The sequence below is a fragment of the Lepeophtheirus salmonis genome, chromosome 7 (genome assembly GCF_016086655.4).
Source record: "Lepeophtheirus salmonis chromosome 7, UVic_Lsal_1.4, whole genome shotgun sequence".
NCBI classification, from domain to species: domain Eukaryota; kingdom Metazoa; phylum Arthropoda; class Copepoda; order Siphonostomatoida; family Caligidae; genus Lepeophtheirus; species Lepeophtheirus salmonis.
The window spans coordinates 18,878,665-18,904,065 of NC_052137.2; the positions used below are offsets into that span (position 1 = coordinate 18,878,665).

Genomic DNA, 25,401 nt, shown 5'->3' on the forward strand with positions numbered 1-25,401 from the left:
GTTTTAGTAAGACTCTCCCCGAGGCACAAGGCCAGGACTACGCAAAAATAGCCAGAGGAGTATTTTTCCGCTTTCTGGAAACATGATTTGTGGCCTCTCTCCTCACCCGACATAAACCCTTTAGACTATGGTATTTGAGGCTATGTCGAAAGTAGGGCATGTGCCGTGTGTGCCCCATTCAAGCGTCAACGCACTGAAGATCTCCAAATAGAGGTCCATGTTGTCCAGGTATGACCCAGGCTCGAGGCCATAGTGGTAGCAGAACCCTCTATCTAGTATCCTTGAGCTCAAAAAATTGTTTTTTTAACCATAGAATAAGCCCAATTTATGTAACTCTCCCCCCCACACCCCTAAAATAAAATTGCCACCCCCGTCTTAGGCTGACCAGGTTCAAAAGAGGGGTCCATGCAAATTTTCTTACTCCTACGGTTGTTAAAGAGTGAGGTCACAAATAAGGGTATACTCACAGGCCCTTTTTCTTATATAATATTTAGAGATAGTCTTATAATATATTTCAATATTACATAATATGTATGATAAATAAGCTAAACCCTTGGGAATATTAATAATTTTGTTTTCCTTAATCAAGGATACAAAATATTATGTATCTCACCAAGTTTTTGACAAATGTAAAGGAGCCCAGTAATCCTTGCAATACGGGAAGGTCAAAATATACCGTTTTCTCTAATATCAATTAACAAAATTAACATTTATTTTCCTAAATTTGAAAAAAAAAAGATATTTTCATAAATATAGGACTAAGATCTAAATTTATTTCAATTTTGAAATAAAAAGTAAAGAACAGGGTTCTGCACGTTTATCCTTGCCTTTGACCCCATTCAGAGTAAAACTGGACCAAAGGATAAAAGGTGTTACAAAACTTCCCTACATATGATGTACGTCTACATAAAAAAAATATCGAATAAAAATCAAAAAAAGGAGAAAATCAATTTTTTTCCTCATATATCCATAAATACAGCACAATATGTTATAGACATCATTTGAGATAGTAATTGGCTTAGTGCTAAATTTGTGGGTGATTTAAGATTTCTAAGAACTTTAGCTATAGTTTATAACCTTTATTTGATTATAGAGACCTATATTGGCCCCTACAGGACACTATCAAATATAATCTATCAATTGATCATTCTTTCATTGTGATGATTGCTTTTTAAATCAATTTAAGTGCAATTTGCAGTGTACCCAAAGAGTTAATAAGAAAAATTTATGGATAGAAATTAAAGATAGTTATTTGAAAATTACAGAAGTAACACACCCTTAATTTTGAGAAAAATCATTCACACTTATTTTTGTGATAACAAAGTGAGCCCATACGTATATGTATACCGAATAAAAAAATAACATTTACACAGTAAACATTCATATAACAAATTATCCCAAAGGACACCGGGTATATATTTATTCAATTATACCATCATCATCTTTACATTGGCAATAATACTTCTTCGGGTGTGTTTATTCTAATCCAGAACTTATGAACAACTATTTTCATGGTCACCACACTTCCATGTCGCATTTTACATACTTTCATATCAACACACGGCTAAAATGAAATGTCAGGGGGGTTTGCATCTGATGGGCAGAATGTTTACTCTCGGAAATTGATTTTGCAGCCAAATGATTGGGTAATTATGGCTGTATATGCATGAGCTTCATCCTGCTGTAAGGATATATCACCTTTAGGATAATTTTATGCTACCCAAGCAAGCAAATTGAAGGTAGTCATTAACATTCAGTCCGTAGACCCCATTGCCCACAAAGACCAAAGCCATGGATAATTAGGTGTGTTTTTTGTGGTAATAATGATCCTGTCACCATAGTTTATGTCCCCAAATCCTATAAAGTGGTCATTACGAGGGTGAGGCACTGAGTTATGAAAATATCAACACTCTTTTAATTGGTCTATATTGAAAGTCTTTTGAATTGTTGGAAGTGGATCTATTTCATGCAGTTTGTAAGGATAGGCCTCTCCAACATAAAAAAAGACTTACTCCAAAGTTTTGCAATTGTTTTATCAACTACATTGCTAGAAGCTCCAAGATCATAATCATGATATCACATTGACATGGGTGAGTTTCCCTTAATGGGGGTTTAGAATAGTTTTACCTAAATAATAGGTTTTTTTATTAGAGAGCCATCTTTCCTTCATAAGCTTCCATCACATTCCAACTTCTTTTCCACGTTGTAAACAGTCTTCCTATATAATCCAATTAGTCTCGAAATTTTAGTTGAAGTGTGACCCACACATATAAATGTTGAGACTTTAAGTCCTCTTTCCCGCTCTGATAACAAATATTTTGATAAATTTATAAAACAATGTTCTTTTTATACGGCTGATATTTTATAAAAAAGTAATATTCGGAACTTTTGAAGCCAGTCGTTTAAAATCCCAAAAAAATTGAATAATTTGATTGTGTTAGTTTCAATTTTTCACCCGATGAAATTGGTAAAATATAAAAGTTTCTTTAGAATGTTGATTAAGTAATTATGTGGTATCTACTTGACAATTTTTTATTATGTTTTTTTCCTATATATCTTTGTTTATGCTTATTCTATTTTAGCATAGTAAAAAGTGGAAAAAGTATATGAAGAAATGGCTTTTTCCTTTCTTGGGAAAAATGTCTTATATTGTATAAATAAAGTAAAAATAACAAGGGGAAAAAATATCTATTTATTTGCTACATAGACTCATATCAAAATGCCTTCTCCGCCTTTCGAGTATTGAACATCAATAAAGGCCTCAGTTTGTACTCCATTTACAAAAAAAATCCTTTTGTGTGGATTAATATGAGCATAGAAAATCCTAGATTCTGAATTTAATGTCTGTAGAATGAAGTAGTGCATAATTACCGGTTGTTTAATGGAAAACTAAACATTTTGAATATAGAATTTTGACAGATATCATTTCGGACATCAGAGCACCTGTATTAAAGAAACTTTGTACACATGTTGTCACATTTATAAATATTTGTAATCTTCAAATGTAGCCTCCATTGACTTTCATAATGACATTGATGCGCCGTTGGAAGCTCTGACAGGTGTTAATAATGTTATTTGTTCTCATTGAGTTCCAATTATCATCAATGGAATTCCTGAGAGCTTCATGATTCGGCGCCTTTGTCTGACAAGCCCCAGCCTTGACATGCAATCAGAAGGAAAAGTTGAGTTGGCGGGTATCTGCCAGGTATGGTGGCCACATTGTTTTTTGTCAGAATGGAATATTGGTCTCCAAAAGAGACTTTATAACTTTTGCAGTGTGTGCTGGTGAAACATCTTGTAAATCTATTCTTGACACCAATACCGTCATCAATGCCCTTTTTGACGTTGTAATTGAGCTCAAGTTTTTAAATCACTATTGGTGTGGCTCCGTGCGAAGTAGAGAAGCAATCTTGTTTCCTTTGTCTCTGAGATGACATTTCTAGATTGATTTTTTTTTGTAGTGGTGTGGCAATACAAACAGTTTGTCAGCGTATGGGAGGAAGCATCCATTCTTCACATGTGCTCCTCTTATTCCTCTCTTCTATAAGTGTCCAAATCTCAACAAAACATCCGGTACATCATTCGAAAAGCTGCTTTCGCTAATTTCCAATTATTGTGGTCACTTAAAAGAATTGGACTAATATAAATTTCAATTTGAAATCTCTTTAAAAATTGGTAATTTAAAAAAAAAAAACACGTTTATCACAAATTTTAACTTGATACTCCCAACATTTTTTTAAATTCGTAAAAAAAATTTTTATTAACGATATGGCCCATTTGGCATATGTTGTTGGTTTATTATACTAAATAAGATATTTCTAATATGTATTAAGAATATTGCATAAATTTTACAAACAAAATATATCTGTTTTTATTATAATGCAAAATAATACGAACCTGTAATAACACGCAAAATAACAAATCTAGGGATCGATTTTACTTTTTTTTAAGGGCGACATGTGAGACTGAGCTGGTTTGCCCTCCTCAATTCTAAATAAGGACCGATAAAACACTAGACACACAATTATGTCATAAAATTATTACTTATAAAAGAAAAAGCTGTAGTCAGTCAACTCCAAAAAAACGGTATTTTCTGTTTTTAAACACCGCTGAACAATATTTTATAAAATTCAAAAAAATATATATATATAAACACTATCAAACCCCAACAGACACATTTAAAAGACATTGATTTAAAAACATTTCCTTGACGAGTCTATTCTGTCTTAATGATATATTTATTTAGAAATCACCATTATGTTCTCTTGGGAAATAAATGGTTTTTTTTTGTTTTTTTCTAGATCTTGTTAAAGTGGAATTATTAAATTTTTTGTGAATGCTTTAAATTATTACAGAATTTTGTAAAACTTAACGATAGACACCATTAAAAGTTCTTTTATTCCTTTGGTTATTGTAATTAGAATAATTAGAAATGACTTCCTCCTTCCTCTATAATGATGAAGATACATACTTAAATTAACTCGCTAATCCTCTCCCTATTTCCTTTTTTTAATTCGTATTCAATATACATTCTCCCTTTTTCCGTTTGGGCAATGATTTGTTTTTGAATTTTTTTTTTTTTTTTTTTGCATTTTTAGATCGACAACTTATACATTAAAAAAAAACTTTATGACACGGGATATCGATCTTGTTTTACAAAAAAAATCAACTTATTTGCGTGTAAACAAACTTGACATCCAGTGCCCAGGAATCATGTCTGATCAGAATAAAACATAGCCCTAGGTACGTGAATTAGAATTTTGAACAACTTTTATGTTATGTCTAAAGTCTGTACATGTCATAAGTTTATCTTAGTATGTATTTTCATTATGGTTGAACGAGGATAGAATTTCTTATTATTATGTTGTCTATCGACAAGTATTACTAAATTCTGGAGTTATTCAAAGCATTAATAAAATTATTCGAAATAAAATATATAATACGTATACGTCCTAGTCTACTATACTATTGAATTATAATAGATTTATTATATTACAAATTACTTTAACAAAAAAAAAAAAAACTATTTGGTGCACTCTTCTCTTCCGAATGAAGGTAAATTTACATTTAATATCGAAATAAAAACGTCAGAAAAGTATAATAAATTTAAAATTTAACTCAAAAGTATAAGATTTTAAAAGTCACTAATTTCGAAGGTCGCCCACATTCTACAACTTTTGGTCGCTCATAAATAGATTTTCATTCACTTAGAAGATGAGCGATTGTAAATAAAAACATTGATTTTTTAAGTAGAAAATGAGAGCCACCCAAATCCAGAGGTTTTGTTAATCCAATAAAAACTTTTTTATTATGTCATATAATTTGAAATACCATCAAATTTCTAAATTACTAATCTATTGATATATATGTCATTGTTTCAGATTCGTTAAAAAATTATGTCTATACTTGTTGATCGTGTTATGAGCACAGGTAAGTTCCAATATTATACTATTTTTCAACCATGGAATTCTAGAGACCTGGAATAATCAACAGAATTGTTATTCCCACATGAGGGGAATGTAAAAAGGGTAATTGGTTGGAAAAAGAGTAAAGGTCATTATTTATTCAACTCCTTCAAAAGGGAAATTAAAAAAAAAAAAAAAAAGTTAAGCTGTACGCCTGATCATTAACTGTGTCTAGAATTCTAGGATTTTACCCATAGATTAACTAATTTCGTATTTCCGCCCTTATTTTAAACTCAGTATATCTTGTACATTATTAAGTACAACAGATCATACGATAAAGTATTGTAAAGTTGTGAGTGTGTACTACACCCGCTTTTTGTACAGTATTGCGCCCGGTCAGTTCAGTGGTGAATTATCGTCCTTCATGTATAGAGGTCTCAGAGGAAGAATTTCGCCATATTTTACCTTTTTACTACCTAAAAAGGAAAAATGCGACAAAACTCGAAAGCAACCAAGACAATTTGCGATGATTTGATTCGTGTTGCACAACAGTGGTTTGAGATATTTTCTTTGCTCAATTCTTCCCTCTACTATTAACAACTCGACTATTTGAAGCTGGTGATCGAAAAGAAGCAACCAGCATTGGTGAATAGGAGATAACAAGATATCATCAAGACAACACCAGGCCACAAATATCTTTGATGTCACGCCAGAAGCTCTGGGAACTTGGATAGAAAGTTCTTATAAATCCTCCTTACAGTCTGGACATGGCACCAAGTAATGATCACTTGTTACTTTCTACGGCCAACGCACTTTGGGGTTCTAATTTGGCCTCAATAGAGGCCTGTGAATATGAGTTGTCCGAGGTTTTTGTTTCTACGAGAAGTTGGATTCTAATTGGAACAAGTTATCTAACAGAACAGGGTATACTTGGCTTAAATCAGATGATTATAGCACTTCTTATAAGGCATTGAAATAAAGCGAAAAATACAAAATTACTTTTACCCAAACCAATTATTTAGTGTAATTGTAGATATGATATAATCCAAAAGGAAAATTACGTAAACTTGGTCCAGATATGCACATCTGTAATTATTTGAATCATTATCTTAATTTGATTTACAGGGAGATCAATTCAGCCTTATGATATTTATGACGTAGTTAGTAAATACGTCATTTTAGCAGTTGTAGTGACAATAAAAGAGCGATTAGGAAAAATCATAAGACCAATAAAATTAATCAGGACTTGACTTAAAGGACCACGTGGCGTCACTCGCTTCTTTTTAGGGGGGGACTTACACTTGTACTTTGTGTTATGTCGACATTATTTATTCGGTCCAGTCCATTCACAGGACTATCGGTCTTTAGGACTGTCAATCATTCGGACAGGTCTTCAAGACCATTAGTCATAAAAATATCGATGGTTTATTAAGCCAAATAAGATACAGGTATGTATTAAGAGCATTGCACTTATCATTCTTGCAAAAAATACTCCTATTTTCATTATAAACAATATAGTAATAACATATATAATTTTTTCTTAATTACATACTTTAATTTATTATAAAAAAAGGGAAGCACCTCCATGACGTAACAAGGGATCAATTTTACCTTCTTTAAGGACCGACAAGTAGAAGTGGACTGGACTGCGTTCCTCGGTCTTAAATAAGGACTTATAATTCCCCCAAAAATCATCAGTGTTACAACTTTATACATAGATGTTCTCTCTTCACTAATTCTATAATAATGGTAACACCTTTGAAAAATAAAATAAAACATGCAGAGATTGCTAACGAGAAAAAACCACCCCACCTTCAAGGACATATTTTACACACCTCTTTTTATGCTCCATCAATATAAAATAGTAGTATAAAAGCATTGACATTTAAAAAAAAATATTATGTATGCAGTAACTTATGAAAGCTATTTATAAAAGAAAAAACAAATTATTGTGTCAAGTTCACGACTCAATAATTAAATTTAGGAGGAAAAAGATTTTATTTGTGGTCATCAACACAAAAGCAAGATAGAAGGAGTGTGAATTACATTTGTGTTGTTGGAAGAATTATAATTATCAATTTCTATCGACAAATTATTCTTTCGAACCCTTTAAGTCTACCACAAATTGCAATTAAAGTAGCCAAAAAACGATCGTCACAAAAATTGACAGATTTTATTTGTAAAGGGATTTATAGGGGCAAATATAAGTATAATAATTCAAATAAAGGTAAAAAAAACTAAAGCTAAAATTATTGGCTGTCTTAACTTATCCCATTAATTTAAATATAAACCTTATAAGTGACTCAGATATGTCCATGAAATATTTGGTTGGTTGTATATATGATGCATCAAATCAAAAGTAAGTTAGAAAACTTTTTTTTCACAAAATCGAAAATGGGTTACACTTACATTTTTTAATAATTGTCGTCAATTTATTTAAACAAATTATTCTTAAATAATCTTCGGGTGCGTCACAAATAAAACTCTTACAGTAGGCAAAGTTGATTGTCACCATAAAAGAATGAGAAGTTATAGGATTTTATTAGAAAATATATAAGTATTTTAAATCTAAGAAAGGTTCTAAGCAATAGCTAAAATTCTTGGGTATCCACAAATTTGATTACAATGCCTATAATTGAGGTAAATATGTCCATGAAATGTTAGACTGTAAACAAGTAAAGCATAAATATTCTAGGGCTAGGGTGGGATAGGAGTGGAATTCATTTGCACAATTGGGATCCTGTTTGTTCCCAAATTAATCCGAGTTTGAGTAAGTGGAGAGGGTTAAATTTTCAGAAGAGGATTGACCTTTATTACATCCAGGTAATAACTTCTATACTTTATGCAGCTACGGCATCATGAAGGAATGCTGAAAACGCCATACTAGAAGAAGAAAAAATAGTTACCAAAATTGTTTGATAAAAGTTATTCTGAAGCTATTGAAATACCTAAAGCACAACTGATTGGAGGAATTTCTCTTTTCTCGAAATAATCCCTAAAATTTACATAAAGATAATTATAAATATGTCAAAACACCCAGCCTTGGAATGGAGGAGTATAATTACAACAATGGATATATATTCCAGAATGAATCATCTGAAAATGCAAGCCTGTATATCAGGGAGATTCATTAATGGATATAATCCAACAAAATTTAGAAAAAGTTTTTTCTTTTTCACTAACCTCAACAATCCCACATCTCTTGAGGAATATGTAATCAATAATGGAATTCTTACCATTCATGATATTGCTAATTTTGTATCATTAAGGAACGGAATATTCAAGTTTCCCCTCATGAGATCAGCTAATACCCACAGTAAATCTTGCCTGTTGTATCTTAAAATAAAAATTCATGGTTCATCAGAGGCAAGGGGAAAAATTTGTGATGGTCATATCAAGTTGTTAGGGCTCCCGGAAAATTGAGGAATAAATAATGGCAGAAAGTTTAATGCTCAAGTTCAAATCTCGGCTGATTAATTAAGTTTTTATGGTATGCAAGGATTGTGGTAAACTTTTTAATAAGACTCTACATGCTTCTATGGATTTTTCCACTTTGGGTATTTTAAAGTCCTGGTAAAGTTACATATAAAAGAGTAAGAACATGCTAATACTAAAGTTGTGTTGTTTTATTCAGAATCTCCAAATGAGAGGAGTGTCATCTGAAACAGAATAACAAATAATTATGTGTTACATCCTCAGGAGCTGAGAGCAATTGTTGTTGCTAAAGCAGCAAAACATGCTGTGATTTACGTTAAAGTTCCGTCTTAGAGGAATAATTCGAGGCATTTGCCTGAAGAAGAAATTTAGTACATTCCGTTTACTTCAAGACACAAATTAAATGCATTGAAAAGGATTTTAAGAAAATATATATTTTAAATTTCTTAGTTTAATTGTGAATGCCGTATTTTTTATTTTCGATTTTATTGATTTTGTCAGTTTCATATTTTTATATTTTAGTAACACTGTGATATAACCTTAACCCGAAACTTTAATTTTACAACAAAATGTTTACTATGTATATATTTACGTAACTGCTTGGGTATTTAAGAGTAAGAACGAAAAAGAAGAAGTAAATTTGAAGGTTAAAAAGAAATTCGGATTTTCTACATATCTGTTCATTATTGTTTTTATGTTGAAGCATCACATTTGTTGATATAATAGATAAGAAAACTTTGTTTTTAAATGTAATTAATGTTAATTGTATTTATTCAACTATCAAGTTAATCCTGTTTAAACAAATTGACGAAAATTATGTTGGAAATAATTTTATAATACTAATGACCATCAAAATTACAATTAAATTTTTGAGAGCTTGACATATTATTTTATGTTATACGATAACAATGCAGAAAAGTTATACAGAAGTACAATATACAAGGTGACTGTTATTTTTTTTGAACGTGCATTAAGGTTTTAAAAGTATTTTAAATGCGTATTACACTATGGTTTTATAGGTTCTTAATATAAGAATTAATATCGGTGATGTCGGGGAAGAGGATTTTTTACGAAATATGACGCATTCGGATAACATTCGTTCATTTTTTGAGGAAAAATTCTACCAAATCGTTTTTTGCCAAGTCCATCCCGAGTTCACGGGACTTTTATTCATCCTCAAAAATGCCCCAAATTTTAAAACCCTCTCAACAAAAAACTCATTTATACAAATATATAAATTAACTTACCATTTCAATTCGTTTAAGATTTTTTTGTTTAAGGACCGCCACATTTCACAATATTAATTGGTTACCACCTTATCCTTGGGATTTAAAAATTAGTTTGTAGGGATCTTGCAGAGGATAATTCCTTTTATACCATACCGCGTATCGGGAAAGGTGTACGCCGTTATTACCGAACTGTGAGTTTAAAGTACCGTCCAGCCCTAATAGATAAAGTGTATCTTCTTGCTTCGTTTTCGTGGGGCACTGTGAGCTGGAGCAGCATAGTTTTAAAAAAGATATAGCATCAAAATAACAACCCAAACTCAAAATCTGTGACAACTGGCTTGCAAAATCTGTCGAGAATAAATTATTCGAGGCTAGGAGCCATAGTTGTCAACTTTGCAATTTCTAAATGTGGTCAAAAAAATGATTTTAAGCCATCTAAAAAATGGTTTTCCTATTTGTTGAAGCTTCTGGTCTCCATATGAATATGATTTGAAAAATATTTCAAAAATTAGTAGTTCGCAAAACAATTAATTTTTTGAAAAAAAAATTGAAAAATTAAATGTTCAAGTAAAAAGCAAAAAATTCTGCATTTGGGGGGGATTTTTTAGCTAAAATATATATATATTTTATTCTTATTTTTTTTTGCAATCGAAATTTTATTACGGATTTAATGTGATTTAAAACATACTGTTTACCACCCTGTATATCCCAACTTTTCTTTCTATAAAATGAGGTTCGAAATGGAGGTATGGAATTTTACAATGAATAATTAATTTGTTCGATAGTCGTATTTTTTAAAGTGCATTTAAAATGAATTTATATTAGACAATTTTCTTCTTTTTACATGGAATGTGAAAAGAAGAAAAGAAATATGTACAAGAAAAATTATCAAAGAAATCTTCAAGTTAGAAACATTTGTGTCCCGTCAACACAAAAACAGGCATAAATAATTTTTCTCAAAAAAGCCAAGATTACATTTTTGATTTTTATACAAATAATTATCTCTATTATTTCTATCAACAAATTATTTTTTTAACCCTTTGGGTGTATTGCAAATTCCACTTAACATAGTAAAAAATTGTTCGTCAAAATAACAGAATAAGAAATTGACAGATCTAATTAAAATACCATATCGGGAATAATATAAGTGGGGTTTTTGTCAAATAAATTCTTGATATCTTAACACATCCCACGAATTTGAGCACAACACCTAAAATTGACTCAATTATGCTTATCAACTATTGGGCTGTATGATGTGTGTTCAAAAAGTAAGGTGACTTTTTAAATTTTTACGGGCAAAGTACATTTGGTATGGTCGATTTTTTTATGTTAGTACACTCGCCAAAAATATATATCTAGTGTTTTAGCTTTATAATAGGTTTAGTTTGATTCTGAGAGACATCACGGTTAGAAGAATATTGTAGATTCGGCGATTTTTTACTATTGAAAAACATGGATCAAAAGAATTAGCATGAAGTTGTCTGTAAAAAATGAAAATAAGTGCTCTAAAATACTTAAAATGTTGAATATGGCATACGGTAAAACTGTTCTGATTAAAAAAAAATATTTTTAGGCGGTACAAACTTTTCAAGATAGCCAGGAAGATGCCAATGACGAGCTTCTCTCTGGACGCCCAAGCAGGTCAACAACAGATGAAACGTTGAAGCAGTGAATAATTTTTTTGTTGAAAAGTGTCGAATCAGAGAAGTTGCTAAGGATATTGAAACATTAGTTGGCTTGTTTCATACATTTTTTTCGAGGGTATTGCCCATAAGATGAGTTCAGCCAAGTTTGCTCGGAAACTACCCAATTTTGACCAAAAACAACACCACAATCATACCTTAGCGATAATATTCACTGGACGTGGCCCTATTTAATTTTTTTTAGTTACCAAAACTGAAGAGGCCTACTAAAGGACGGAAATTTGAAATGATTGAGGAGATAAAGAATGCATCGTTAGATGAGTACAGGCTATGATGAGAAGTGCTTATGAGAAGTGGTTCGAGGATTGGACAAAGCATTGGCACAAGTGTACAATTTTATTTTGAGAGGGATTAGTTGTTTAGGGATAACATATATGTGTGTTGATAACATAAGAGCAAGCTGGGATACTTTTTCTTAGTATTGAGACAGTATGATAAATATATCCGTTTGATATGAGTACTATAATTTATATTAATTCAAAAAAGTGCTTTAGTCCTTAGGAGCCGCGGTTTTTTAACTGGGATATTATCTTTTTCTACATTTTAGTTCAAAATTGTTTTTATATTAACACACCACATAGGAGATAGGAATATTTATTTGTTTAAGAAATATCATCATTATACGCTTATAATATAAACATTCAATAAAATCATATCATATAAAATAGCTTTCAAATCCTAAGTATTTAATAGTAGGCCCCCCTTCACACGGAAAAGTTTTCTGAGGATAGTGCAAGATATTTATCCATTTTGGGGCTTGAATTATATCTAAAAAGATATGTTTTGAAAAAGATTGCTAGAGTGGAATAAAGCTTTAAAATAATGTAGCGAAATCGGGACTGTGAGCTTTAGTGAACTCTTGTTTGTACATATATAATTTTACCGACGCCAGATGTACATTTGTTTTATAATACCATAGATGACACCGTTTTTGATTATAAATTAATTTATTTAAGTTATTAACGATTCCATTTCACACGTGCACTCTGTATGAACTTTTTAGAAAAGCAAAAATAAGTATATTTTATAAGAAATACAATGATCTTATCTTAGTAGTTATATTATTATCATTTAAGCTGTTTTAAGTAAATATTCAATTTCATTGGTCAATGTTACCGAATGGGTAGAACGAAGAATATTGGGAATATTTTAAATTAATAAATGTTTTTGCTAAATATTCTTTAATTCTATTCTTATTAATAGATATGTTTAGCAAATTTTTAGATTGTTAAAAAAGAAGGAAAAAAATTAGCAAACATTAAAAAACCGAAATTGTATTTTATTATCAGATGTCCATCATTCTTTGTGACTTTACAATGTTCTGAACGTTGATAAGTTGTACTCTCGTGAGCTCTTGTTAAGTTGTGAACAATTTCCAATAATAATTGAATAATCACTCCAATCACTCTAAAGTTAGAAATAATTAACTGTCCACTACCCACTGTTTTTGGGCCTTTTTCCATTTCTTATTGGAGGAAAGGTTGACACATACAATAAAGGTAAATGATGTCCTAATATTTCAAAATTATTAAATTCATTGTGTTGCTAATCATTTATACATGATAGTAATTGGTAATAGCAAATTATGATTAATCAATCGATTGTATTCAATATACATGGTTCATAACGAAAAAAAAATCTTGAACAGGAATCAATGTTGCAAAAATTCCTCCTAATAAATATATTTATTAAAAATCTATTAATAGTTCAATATTTAACTAGTTGACCCGCCTTTGACATTGTGTACCCTGTACAAGATGATTCTTTTAAATCTGGAAAATTTAATGATATTGTAATCTAACTCCTCCGTCTAAAATGCAACAATTTTTGTAAATTACAAAAATTGTTATAATTAAAAAATAGAAAAAATGGAAAATATAATTACAATCAAGGGACATCTTATTTACATTCTTCATCAATACAGCTGTCTTTTCTCTGAATGAACAGTTCTAGTCACAGCAGTTATTTACTAAGCTCAGCTCTAGATAGGCTCAAGAAGTGGTGATAGTGACCTTCATTGGTCCTTTGTTATGCATCAGACTCCCTAAAGCTTCCCCTTGAGATGGCCAGAAATATCAAATTCCAGGGAGGACCAGTCGGGCTGTGAGGAAGCCAAAAATATTGTTTTTAAACCTTGTTAAGGAGGATTTTTGTATTGGGTCATACACTTTACTTAATTCATAGGTTTCAAACCCTGACAAGGAGTTCTGTTGTAGGCATTCGGGTTTCAACCATGTTTAACCAAGCTACACCTTCATAAGCAATGAAATTGACGGGCACCTTGTCTCTTCGGCCTTTATTGGCGCCTTAAACTGTCTCAACCAATCCTTTTGGCCTTGATTTGGACCTTGTGGAAGCTTTTGGTTTCCCTCTTGCGGTCACCCGTTCCACAGTTTAGTGGTTAGAGGCAAAGCACTTAAATTATCTGGGAACGGTTATTTTCCAGGCAGAGATGCTCCAGAATTGTGTATTTACATTGCTCCATGTTTTTGGTTATGACACACTTATTTCTCAGTTGGTTTTGCTTATTTTTTGTTTAAAGTTTCTTTAGACAATTGTTTGCAATACATTATATTCTTCATCATCGAAATATAACAAATAGGACAAATGTGCGCCATTTAAATAGTGTTGCATTTTAGACAGAGACGCCTGGATTACAAATTATTTCGAAAAAATTAATGAAGCATTCATAACGGGGTCAATCACTCAAGCCAAGGACCTCCAGTTTCATTAACAGCCAAGCTTGAATCTGACACAGACCTTGATGAGGAACTCTTTGTCCATGATGGCGACTAACTTGATAATGTAAGCTCGCAAGGAGTAAAAAGTATTCAATTCTTTCTCTTCAAGAAGCCCCACACATAGTAGTCCAAGGGTTTCAGATCTGAGTTGCTAGGAGGTCCGATTTCCTTTGTCCAAAGCATAAAGATCTTAATAATGTTGGTATTTTATGAATCAATCCGGTTCCAATTACTCAATAGGAGCAAACCAAATCAATTTAAAATTGTAGCACTCACCAGATCTGTTTCCATCAATATAAGCTCTGCAGCATCCTTATATGGAGTTATTTTCGCCCACACAATAATAGCTGAAGGCTTTTGTATTCGGAGGACACATATATTTTTTTGTTAATACAGTTTTGTTAGCTGAATCTGATGATTATAAAATCATAAACATAGACGTCAGGATTGATAAGATGCTTAGGTATAAACCTTTTCCGGATTTAAAATCTTAAGCCAGTAGATGTACTTTTTATGATTAACGCATTTTATATTTAAAAAAATTTCAACTGTGTGTATATTTTTCCTTATCCACATTCATGTGTTTACATTAATAAATTAATAGAACATTAATTTAAATGTTTATATTTCAGAGTTTGATTTCATGAAATCATAACACCCTTATATAATGATTTATAGAGATAGGTTTATTTGATATACTTACTAGCAGATGCTGCCTGTAATGCATCGCTGAATAGAGGAGAAAAGAAACAACAAATGAAGTTAGAAACAAAAGAAACAGAGAGAGGAATGTACAAAGAGATAGAGGGAGAAGAGAAGAGGGGAAGGACAGAGAGAGGAAGGGAGACATAGAAAGAGAGAAGGAATAGCATTTTTATTATGATAAAACGGAGGAACTGGAAATAGTGTACTATTTATATTCTAGACAGATCTGGTCAACCATATTGGATTCCATGTGTGATAATACCAAAAACATAACTCTAGATATATATATCATATGATAAAAAAATTGGGGGACTTCATGCACCCTGATGGGGGCTCAAGGACCCCTTCAAAAAGGGCTAGCAACGCCATTGGTCACAATAAAAGAATAAGAAATGGATACATTCTTTTGAATGGGGACTATCAAGGTGATATAAGTCCTTCAAATAAAATAAAGTTTCTTAATTATAGCTAAAATTACTATTACTTACTTATTCAACAGGTTTAAATACAAAACCTGCCAAATATGTCTCGAATATGTTTATTAAATATTTAAGTATAACACATGGGTGAAAAGAACCAGGCTTCACACATAGATGGCACTTTTTTAAATCCATCTAAAAAACACATTTGTCAAATTTTCATCGCAATCATTTCTATAGATTGTGAGTTATTTTGATAAATATGACACTACTTTTCTTATTTCCAAAAAAATGAATTTAAAAAAAATCGTATTTTGATTTTACACCTCTTTTTGATGGGGAAAAAATACAATTTTAGCTGATCAATTGCTTGAAAAGGGTTATAGTGATTCTACTCAATAACCTGAAAATTTAGAAACAACTAATTTTAAACGAAAAAACACGTGTTTTCCTTGTTAAGGCCGGGTGTTTTTAGACCACGTATTATATGAAGTAAAAAAAAAAATGAAATTTTCTCCTTTTTTTATTTTTATTCAAGTATTAAACAATTTAAAATGGATAGTTTCTATTTGATAAGGACTTCTTAGCCCCATAAAGCAATTCCCAAACTAAAATCCGCTTATTTTTCAAAAATATTCTAATTGTAACTGAGGTCATAATTTACTGGCGTATTTACTTGAAAATGGGCTTGAACTGTACATATGAATAGAAAAAGTGCTTATTTGATATATGAATCATCATGAATCCAGTCCTAGATCCAGGCCCCGAAGGAGGAGCAGGCGTTGACAAGGTAGCTCCTTGGCATGTTGGTAATTGTTTCCTTGTTGAAGGCAATCAGATAGTCCTTGTTTTAGATTCAATATAGCCAAGACAATAAAATCTATTAGACTGCTGGGTGAGGCACATTTCCTTCCAAATGAGGTAATAGTAGTACCCATTCAGGCACTTCAGCGACTTTCTGTGAGTTGGAAAAGTGCTGAGTCTTGTTACCAGACCCAATGCATATCTTTTGAGGCATTTGAAACTTCCCAATTTGAAATTTCCAATTGTTGTTGACAGAAATGATTGTCACGGTGCAAGGGCTTTCTTTCACTGTAAATTCAATCTTCTTTATATCTGGAGCAGCTGTGGCTATGACGCCCAAAAACTTCACTATATTTTCTTGATACATTAATGTTTCTGTGGGCAAAAAAAACCAGCTGCATATTAGCAAAATGGAGGGAACATGCGTTGATCTTAACGGACTGTATACGTGCAGGTGTGGGCAAAAATCTCCGGACAATACTTTCAAGTAAGTTTAAATGATAGTAGATGGTATTTGAAGACAAAATTTATTACATATGAAATTGAAATTGAACAATTAGCTGTTGTATCATGCAATATGGTCATACTTGGCATTGATCGCCAACTGTAAATGAGGCGTAAAGGCTGAGTAGGACTTTATTACCTTCTTTCTTGTTGAAGCGGGACATTTTCATCTTCACAGAGAGCTGCAGGGATTTCAAGGAGCTATGGGAGTGTTCGTTTAACTTCCTTCTCAGCTCTGACCGCATCGAAAAATCACAAAGGTTAAGGTCAGCCCACTCATCGGATTTGATAACGACGTGGAACTGGCTGCTGAGGTTTTGCATTACAGTTTCGGCAACATGACAAAGCGTTGAGTTTTGAATCCACGTGAACCATGTATCTGGAGGGAACAAGGCTAGCGAACATATCCTTACAACGTTCTTAAGAAGGTCCAAAACACAAAGGAGGTCAATTTAAGATAATTGTCAAAAATTTGAGCCGGGCATGACATTCCCATCAATGATGACCAAGCCAAACAAGGGAACTTGATTTTCATGGCATGACGGACATATGTACGTAAAACTTTAAGATAAATATACTGGGCATTTGCAGTATTCCCTAGATAAGCTTCCAAACAATATTTTTTTGATAAGGTCACGTGGTATAAATTTTTACAGGACATTTGATATATGGAGTGTTTGTACATATATAATATGTGAGCTTATATCCATGTATTGTAATAAAAAAAATGGTAGAATAAGTCTTTAATAAAGTGGCATATGTAAATTATTGCTGCAAAAGAGAGAAATAAAATGCCATATGGTTGTCCTTTGAAAATGTTATTTTAAAGGACTGAAATTCATTAATTTAATGTAGTAATAAAGGCTTAATAGTTTTCATAAGCCTTTCATTATTTTAAGACGTTCCTCTTTACTTTATATGATACTAAGGATTACCCAGCGTTGCTCGGCTAAGGAGGGAGAGGGAAATCACATTGAAAATGGTCAAATTAATTAAGCAAATTAAAAATAATATTCAGAAAATACTTCAATATACTAATAATTATAACATGAATGTTTAGTTGTTGTAAAAAAAGATCATGATAATTCTAATTGTATTTCTCTCGAATTCTTCAGACTACATCATTCCGGTTAAGTAGGTAATTTACAACGTCTCATCATAGCAACTTTCCCCCCCGAAAAAAACTCTTATTATTGCCTCTTATAACCTTAGTAGTATTATTATGAATATTAAAAAAAATAATGTGTTATAAACTTCAAATAACATACCAAGATATATCCATCTAAAACATTGTCTAGATGAAAGTCTATTTTCTATTGACTTCAAAAATTCCTAAATCGAAATTCGCAAAGTAAATTAAAAAAAACTTTTTTTGCACTATTTTGCAAGAAAAATATTTAATAGCATTTATTGGAATTCTATAAGGAACACAAACCTATCAAGTTTTGTGTACGTCAAGTGTACACACTTTTTTGCAATTTACGACATGATCATCTCCGATTTTGATGATTCTTGGTGAGAGTGTGTGAAATATTAGGGTTCTGTGACTCACCTGGGCAGTTCTAGGGCCGCTCGAAATTTGGACTAATGTTTTGGACCAGTGTTGTTTAAAGAGCCATAATTCTGCTCATAGGGGCTCGATTTTAACACAAATTACGTCAAAAGAATACAAGAATACAAACTTTAATTTATGTATAATCAATCATGCTCTGGTGCAGCCTTCAAAATGACGCCCCTGCCAAGCAGCAAACCTGACTTTGTTTTAATTTTCGTAGAACATGTAGCAATATATTTTTTCAAACATATCTAAAATTTAGAGTGGGATCTTAATGGAATCGCTTCCAACAAGAACATTATTTAGAGTATATAGAGATGCTTTTATAGCATATTGGTATTATTATTCTATATTTAAACTTGCATTATATATAATATACATATTTTCTGTTGATTAATGAAATAAAGTAGGATTCTTATTTAAGAATAATATAATTCAAAATTTATATATTTTATAAAAATAAAAATATGATTGAGTCAATCATATTCATTTTAAACTTAAATTATATAACATATTCAACTTTTGACTCCTCTGATTCACTATACAAGCGAACATTCAGTGATCGGTCTAATTTGGGAAATAATGAATGAAGTTTTTGTGTACCGTAAATGGTTTTTGCAAAAGCAAATCTTTCTATTGAAATAGTTTTTTCATAATCTTCTTCTGTGCAAAAATATATCTTCATATTTTTCATATTGTCCCGTGCATATTCGGATAAATCATTCGGCTTTGTAATCTTATTTTTATAAGGACGTTGGAGGATCTGTTTCGTAGCTTCTCTTTTCATAGTGCCACCTTCACCATCTGAAGGTCCCTTGCCGTGACTTGGGACAAAGAAATGCCACTCAGCAGACAATTGAAAGTCCTCTTGGTGGAACGTGAAGTTCAAAAAGGCTTTACAGTTTTTATATTGGCCCGCACACCCGTCGGAAAAGTAACATTAATATAACTCAATTTTTCCCTTAAATGATGAAATGTACGGCTACGACATCGTGATGGTTGTTATAGGATATAATAGTGCAAGAGTGGTGACATAGCTTACCATTATTCTTATAATAGTAAACCCGGAGGTGTACTGTTGCCGGTGCTTTATTCCAATGAAATGCTTGCGCCGCATCCTGGACAATAAAACTGTCTCTTTCTGAAAAGTCACCAATTACCACAACTTCTTCTTCTGTAATTTCTTCTTTGTTAAGAAATTGCGTTGGGCCTTTGCAATAAAGTCGTATTTTGCTAGCTTGACTACTTTGTCAAAGAAACGCTCAACAAAATCTTGTATTGGAAATACTGTAGAAGTTAATTAACATCAATCAGTGGATAGCCAATGTTGAAATTGTACCTCGTCGATATTGTTGTTTTCAAATTCGTTGAATAATATATTTTCATGATCCTCAGTACTTTTGCAAGAATACCAAGTACGAAAGTAGGACAAAGGTAATGCAGGGTTGCATACAATAGATGCAATAACATGACAGTACGTCTGGTAAGTTGTTATTTCGGCCATTCTAGATCCTATGATCATCAGCTTAATGTTTTGATGAAAAGTGCAAACACATACAGAGTGTGTGCCAGTAGTACCATCAAGAACACATTCCGCTGGTCGAAGGGAGCGAATTTTCAAATCCAATCCTCAAATTTGGGCTTGTATCTTTAAATCTCTAATAAAGTTCTCTTAAATTGTTCAGAATTAATCGTTTTTGTATATATGTCTTGCCGGTTGGCTCTCGTATTACAACATAATCTTTTTTACCAGGTAACACGCCACTTGAATCATCAGAACAACAAAATTCGACTACTTTGTTGATTAAATCAGGTACCAGTGGCTTGCCCTCCTTTGGATTAGGAGATGACAACATGTCTCTTTCATTGGTTAATTTCTTTGCCTCAACTGCCATTCGTTGTGAACAATTGAAATTCTGCGTCATTAATCTGATGCTCATAGTCTTGGCAAAAATTGTTAAAATCTGAATTTTCTGTTTCTTATTTGAAACTTCAAAGTTTTCTTTTAGGCCTTTAATCACTTCAGACATGCAGTATTCCTCACATAATGGAACATTCCATCTATTTTCTTCAGGAGAACCAATGACTAAGTCCAGTTTTCTTTTTAAGGATTCCTGTACTTTTTTTTTGCATTGAAAATGCATAGGTTTTTGATTATTCAGCATTTCGTTGGTCAAATGTACTTTCCCCTAAAAGAGTCAGTGACTGATTTAAAGTATCCCTTTCAATAATTTTCTCCAAAATTTCATCCTCAGTAAACATGTTATCAATTTTTGGTGTTATTGGAGAAACACTGATTTCTGTTTCTGTTGGTGATATAGGAGAATCTGTTTTATTGAGTGTTTTTTCTGCATCTAGTGCAAAGTATATCACCTCCTTTTAATAAAGAAGAAAACTGCACTAAAAGGGGCTTTGAATTTGAAACATCCCCAAGATCTTTTCCGTAATACTTCTTTTTGTGAGTTTTTATAGGATCTGCACAATACTTACGAAAATCCTTTTTATTTGCAGATGCCATTTTATCAGCAGGTTATATATCTATTTTAGAATATATCTGACTTAATAGTTTTTTTTTCAAAATGCAAGCATCAATTAAAGTAAAATAATGCATTTCAATTTTTCAATTATTTAATGCAAAATAAAACCTAGTGGGAATTGAAAGTACTTTGAGTAGGTAATTTCTTTGTTATAAATACTAACTAATTGACTTTATCAATAGCATAATGTTATTTTATTCTTATTTTATAAAATATATAAATTTGCAATTATATTATTCTTAAATAAGAATCCTATTTTATGTTATTAATCAACAGAAAATATGTATAATACGAGTTTAAATATAGAACAATCATACCAATATGCTATAAAAGCGGTTCTATATACTCTAAATAATGTTCTTGTTGGAAGTGATCCCATTAAGACCCCACTCTGAATTTTCGATAAGTTGGAAAAAATTTATTGATACATGTTCTACGAAAATTAAAACAAAATCGGGTTTGCTGCATGGCAGGGGCGTCATTTCGAAGGCTGCACCAGAGTCCTAAACTTTTATTTTTGATTAAAATAAGACTATGATTGAATATAAGTTAACGTTTGTGTTCTTGTGTATCTTTTGACATAATTTTTGTTAAAATCGAGCTACTATGAGCGGAATTATGGCCTTCTAAACAACGCAGGTCCAACGCATCAGGCCCAACTTCGAGTGGCCCTAGAGCGGCCCATGTGAGTCACAGACACCTAATATTTAACACACTCTCTTATTTCATTTAGAAAAGCCAGTTCACCAAAAATAATCAAAATCGGTCATGGTCATGCCGTGAGGGTGTGTACACTTGATGTGAAACCCACCTACCAATATTTTTTTCGTAATTGCAAAAACAAAAAGTTATCAAGAATAAGGTTTTCGAAAAAATAACCCTCGATAACTGCTTCCGGAAATTGTTCAGAGTCTCAAATAATATTTTCAAAATGAATCGTTTTCTGGCATATCGTTTAAAATATTGAAAATTGACATTTGATGAAAAAAGGGCGGGAAAAAGAGAGAAAAAATAAAAAATTATTCAGAAAATGACAGATATTTCAGTTAAACTTAAATTTTTATTTCGCAAATTTATATGCAAACACATATCCAGACAAATTTCTTTAAACTTTATTATATTTCCTAATCCCATATTCCATTGGAAGTTAATTTTTTGCACCACCTGAAATAAACAAAATTGCAATTTTCATCGATTTCATAACTTAATTTCGAACAAATTTAAAAAATTAGTTTTTCTTATAGTTGTTGCAAACAATTTATAACTAACAATATCTAGTCTCCATGAGCTGCACTTTTTGTGTTTTGAGATCAAAACCTCATCTCAGCATGTCTGAAAAAGGGACAAATTGATATATGACCATCTACAAACACAATTTGTTTGAAAGTTAATATTAAAGATTATTTTGTAAAATTTTTGGTTTGCGTTTTGTTTTACCAAAAATTATTAATTTGAACCCTTCTATTCTATTTAAAGTTAGTGATTTAAAATTTGATCTAGAACGATTTATAGACAAAGTGTTGACCATTTTTTTCAAAATATAATGATCAACCTATCAAGTTTGATCAAAATCGATATTTAACCTTTCAGAAATAAGCCGTAAACTGGTTGATTGAATGAGACTAAAAAACAATATATTAAGAAAAAAATATAACGATAACGTTAAATTTTGCTTTACAGTCTAAAAAGGGCCAAAAGTAGGTTCATGGATCTAAAAAAATCACTTAAAAAAAAAAATAGTTTTATTTATTTACAAAGATTGAGGTGGAAAAATTTGAAGAAAATTTTCATTAAAACTATATAAAAAAATTTTCTTAAATTTTCCACCTACAAAAATGGTACAATTAACATATATAAAGCCTATTCTTTGTTACCTCCTCACGATTGTATTTTTTGGTTCTGGTTTATTAGTCAGAATTACTAATATCGTTCATTGAAATATTATAAATGGTCAAAGCTAGGCCTAGTTTTAAAAAAACGTAAATAAATAAAACCATTTTTCCCCGGTTTGGTTTTTGAAGTGATTTTTTTTAGATCGATAAAAACCAATTTTTAGTCCCAAACAGTGATTTTAGTACTGTTGTTAGCAAAGTATTTAATCTGTTTAAAATCGTTTACCAATTTTTATAATAGGTGAAGGTCTCATTCAATCAACCAGTTTTTCGCCTTTTTCTAAAAGGTTTTCTGGCTAATCTTCAATTCTTGGGCAATGGAATAACTCCTCCAAATTATGTTATGAACATTTTCGACTTGCATATTACCAGAACGGAATCATTGGAACCACCCCTTTGTTGTTGCATTTGATACTGTATTGGGTCCATAAACAACACAATTTTATTTGGCTACCTTGATCATAGTGATAATGAAGAATATATCGAATTTTCTCTTTTTTTGCTTCTATTTTGAAACGCTGGCTTCACCAAACACAAAACTGTAAAGGATTTTTTTTAAGTGTATCTTACACCTTTAAGCATACATACAGCTTTTTTTTTCATCCAATATATTAATCGTGGGATATAGCTCACTAAAAACATATAGCAAAAAATAATTTTCTTTTCTAGGAACAACTGAGACGTGAACCTACGCACAATTAGTTCCAATATTACTTTAATAATAGGTTATCGACTATTGTTTTTGGATAAATGAAAAAAAAAAAACTGTTTCATTATTAACAAATTTATTTTATATCTGTGAAAAAAGAAAAAAAAAGAATTATAATGATTAAAAATCATATTTTTGATAGATGCACGTATCATTAGTTTTGTGCCTATCTGTATTGAAGTTCCGTCCAGTTCAGGCTCGGTCCGGTCCTGTTTAGTTCTAGATAACAGTCCTAAAACTTATAAAGTTCGGTCCTTGATGACGTACTTCAACTTTATTGTCTCTATTTCAAATCAGTTCTAGTACTGACAGTCCGAAAAAACAGCAGTCTTAAGAACCGCTCCTAAGACTTGAACTGGGCTGAATAAATACAGCAAACACATATATCAGGGCAAAATAAAGGAGCAATAAAGCTTTACAATGTCAGGAAATATAATTGATTTTCTTTCCTCTACGACTAATTTTTTTTCCACCATTAAGTACATATAACTGTCTTATAAAGAAAAAATAATAAATGAATCAATTCATGATTAATATTAGTTACCCTCTGGTGAATATATTATCATTATTTTTATATATAATGCTTAGATTTCTTCCCTTATTTGTATCTAATTTAATCATTCTTTCATTTATTGATATAATTAACCTTAATCGATCGACTATAGATAAAATAAGCTAGGAAATTGGTTTATCGAGCTACACGTGTACATATACTAGACTTTGTTACGATATAGAATAAGGTTACTCAACTGAGACATCCACAGAATTACATATTTAAATGGACTTGATTTTTTGTAATTCTTTGAAAAAGAAATATTAAATTCATAAAATAATTAATTCAAAACTTCACAGCTGCTTTGATGAACATTTCAGAAATTAAAGTTCAAACAATAATTCTTTTGGAAAAATTACTGTTCAAGTTTTAATTTTTCGGAAAAAGTCTTAAAAATCCATAGTTATTCTCAAAAATTTAAATTTTCACAGGAAAAAAAAATCAAAAATCCGCAGGTGCCAACAAAAAAAAAGATTTTTTTTCAACAAAAACTTCAAGTATTAAATTCTGCTCAAATAGTGGCCAATAAAAATATTAAAATGGCTGTCGAACATAAGTCGACTAAAAAAATTCGGGCTTTCGAGGCTTTGATTATTTACTGATATATGCAATTAATTATTGCTTTAATTCAAGTAATTGGAAAATATATATTTCTTTAACTGATGGAAATATTGTTGTTTTTTTACCTTAGAGAAATAGATACATTGAAACGAGAAAGGGGTTCTGATTTTCAGTTTTGTATTGTATGAGTCTTGTAACATATGGGCTGAAAAGTCCCAGCTTTGACAAATGAACCACGTTTTCTTTTCGTTCAAAATTATTTTCTTTTTTTAAATTTATTTACTTATACTTTAATCTTTGGATATTTTAAGCAATTGCTTAGCTTAAACGGTATTTTTTCAATCAAGAAACAGCGTAGAATGAAAACACAAAATGATTTATGATCCATTCTTGTAGAAATAACAAAATTAGCGTAAGACTTAACACAATAACTCACTGACTAAAGAATAAATTGTCATGAAATTTTTACAACTGCCTTTCGAAGGTTGAAACTAAATCAAAATGAGTTTCAATTCAAAAAAAATAAACAGCACTATCTATGTGTGAGACCTGGAACTGTTCAGACCATGGGTTATATCAAAATCTTTTGTTAGCAGCAATGAACGTCAGCTATGGCAAATTGTTGAAACATAGAGCCAAGGTTGTTCCC

The 25,401-nt window shown here is 31.3% G+C and overlaps 1 protein-coding gene across 5 annotated transcripts in view; it reads left to right on the forward strand.

The window, feature by feature from the left end:
* LOC121121834 (neuronal calcium sensor 1) overlaps positions 1-25,401 on the forward strand; it is a 202,557-nt gene that overhangs the window by 90,771 nt on the left and 86,385 nt on the right. For 3 of the 5 annotated variants that reach the window (XM_040716826.2, XM_071889952.1, XM_040716827.2), the window contains one exon: positions 5,382-5,430. The exons of the other annotated variants lie outside the window; for them this stretch is intronic. In XM_040716826.2, coding sequence (XP_040572760.1) covers positions 5,397-5,430 — 34 coding nt within the window. In that variant the 5' untranslated portion in view covers positions 5,382-5,396. The remainder of the gene's footprint in view (positions 1-5,381; positions 5,431-25,401) is intronic. 5 annotated transcript variants of the gene reach the window in all.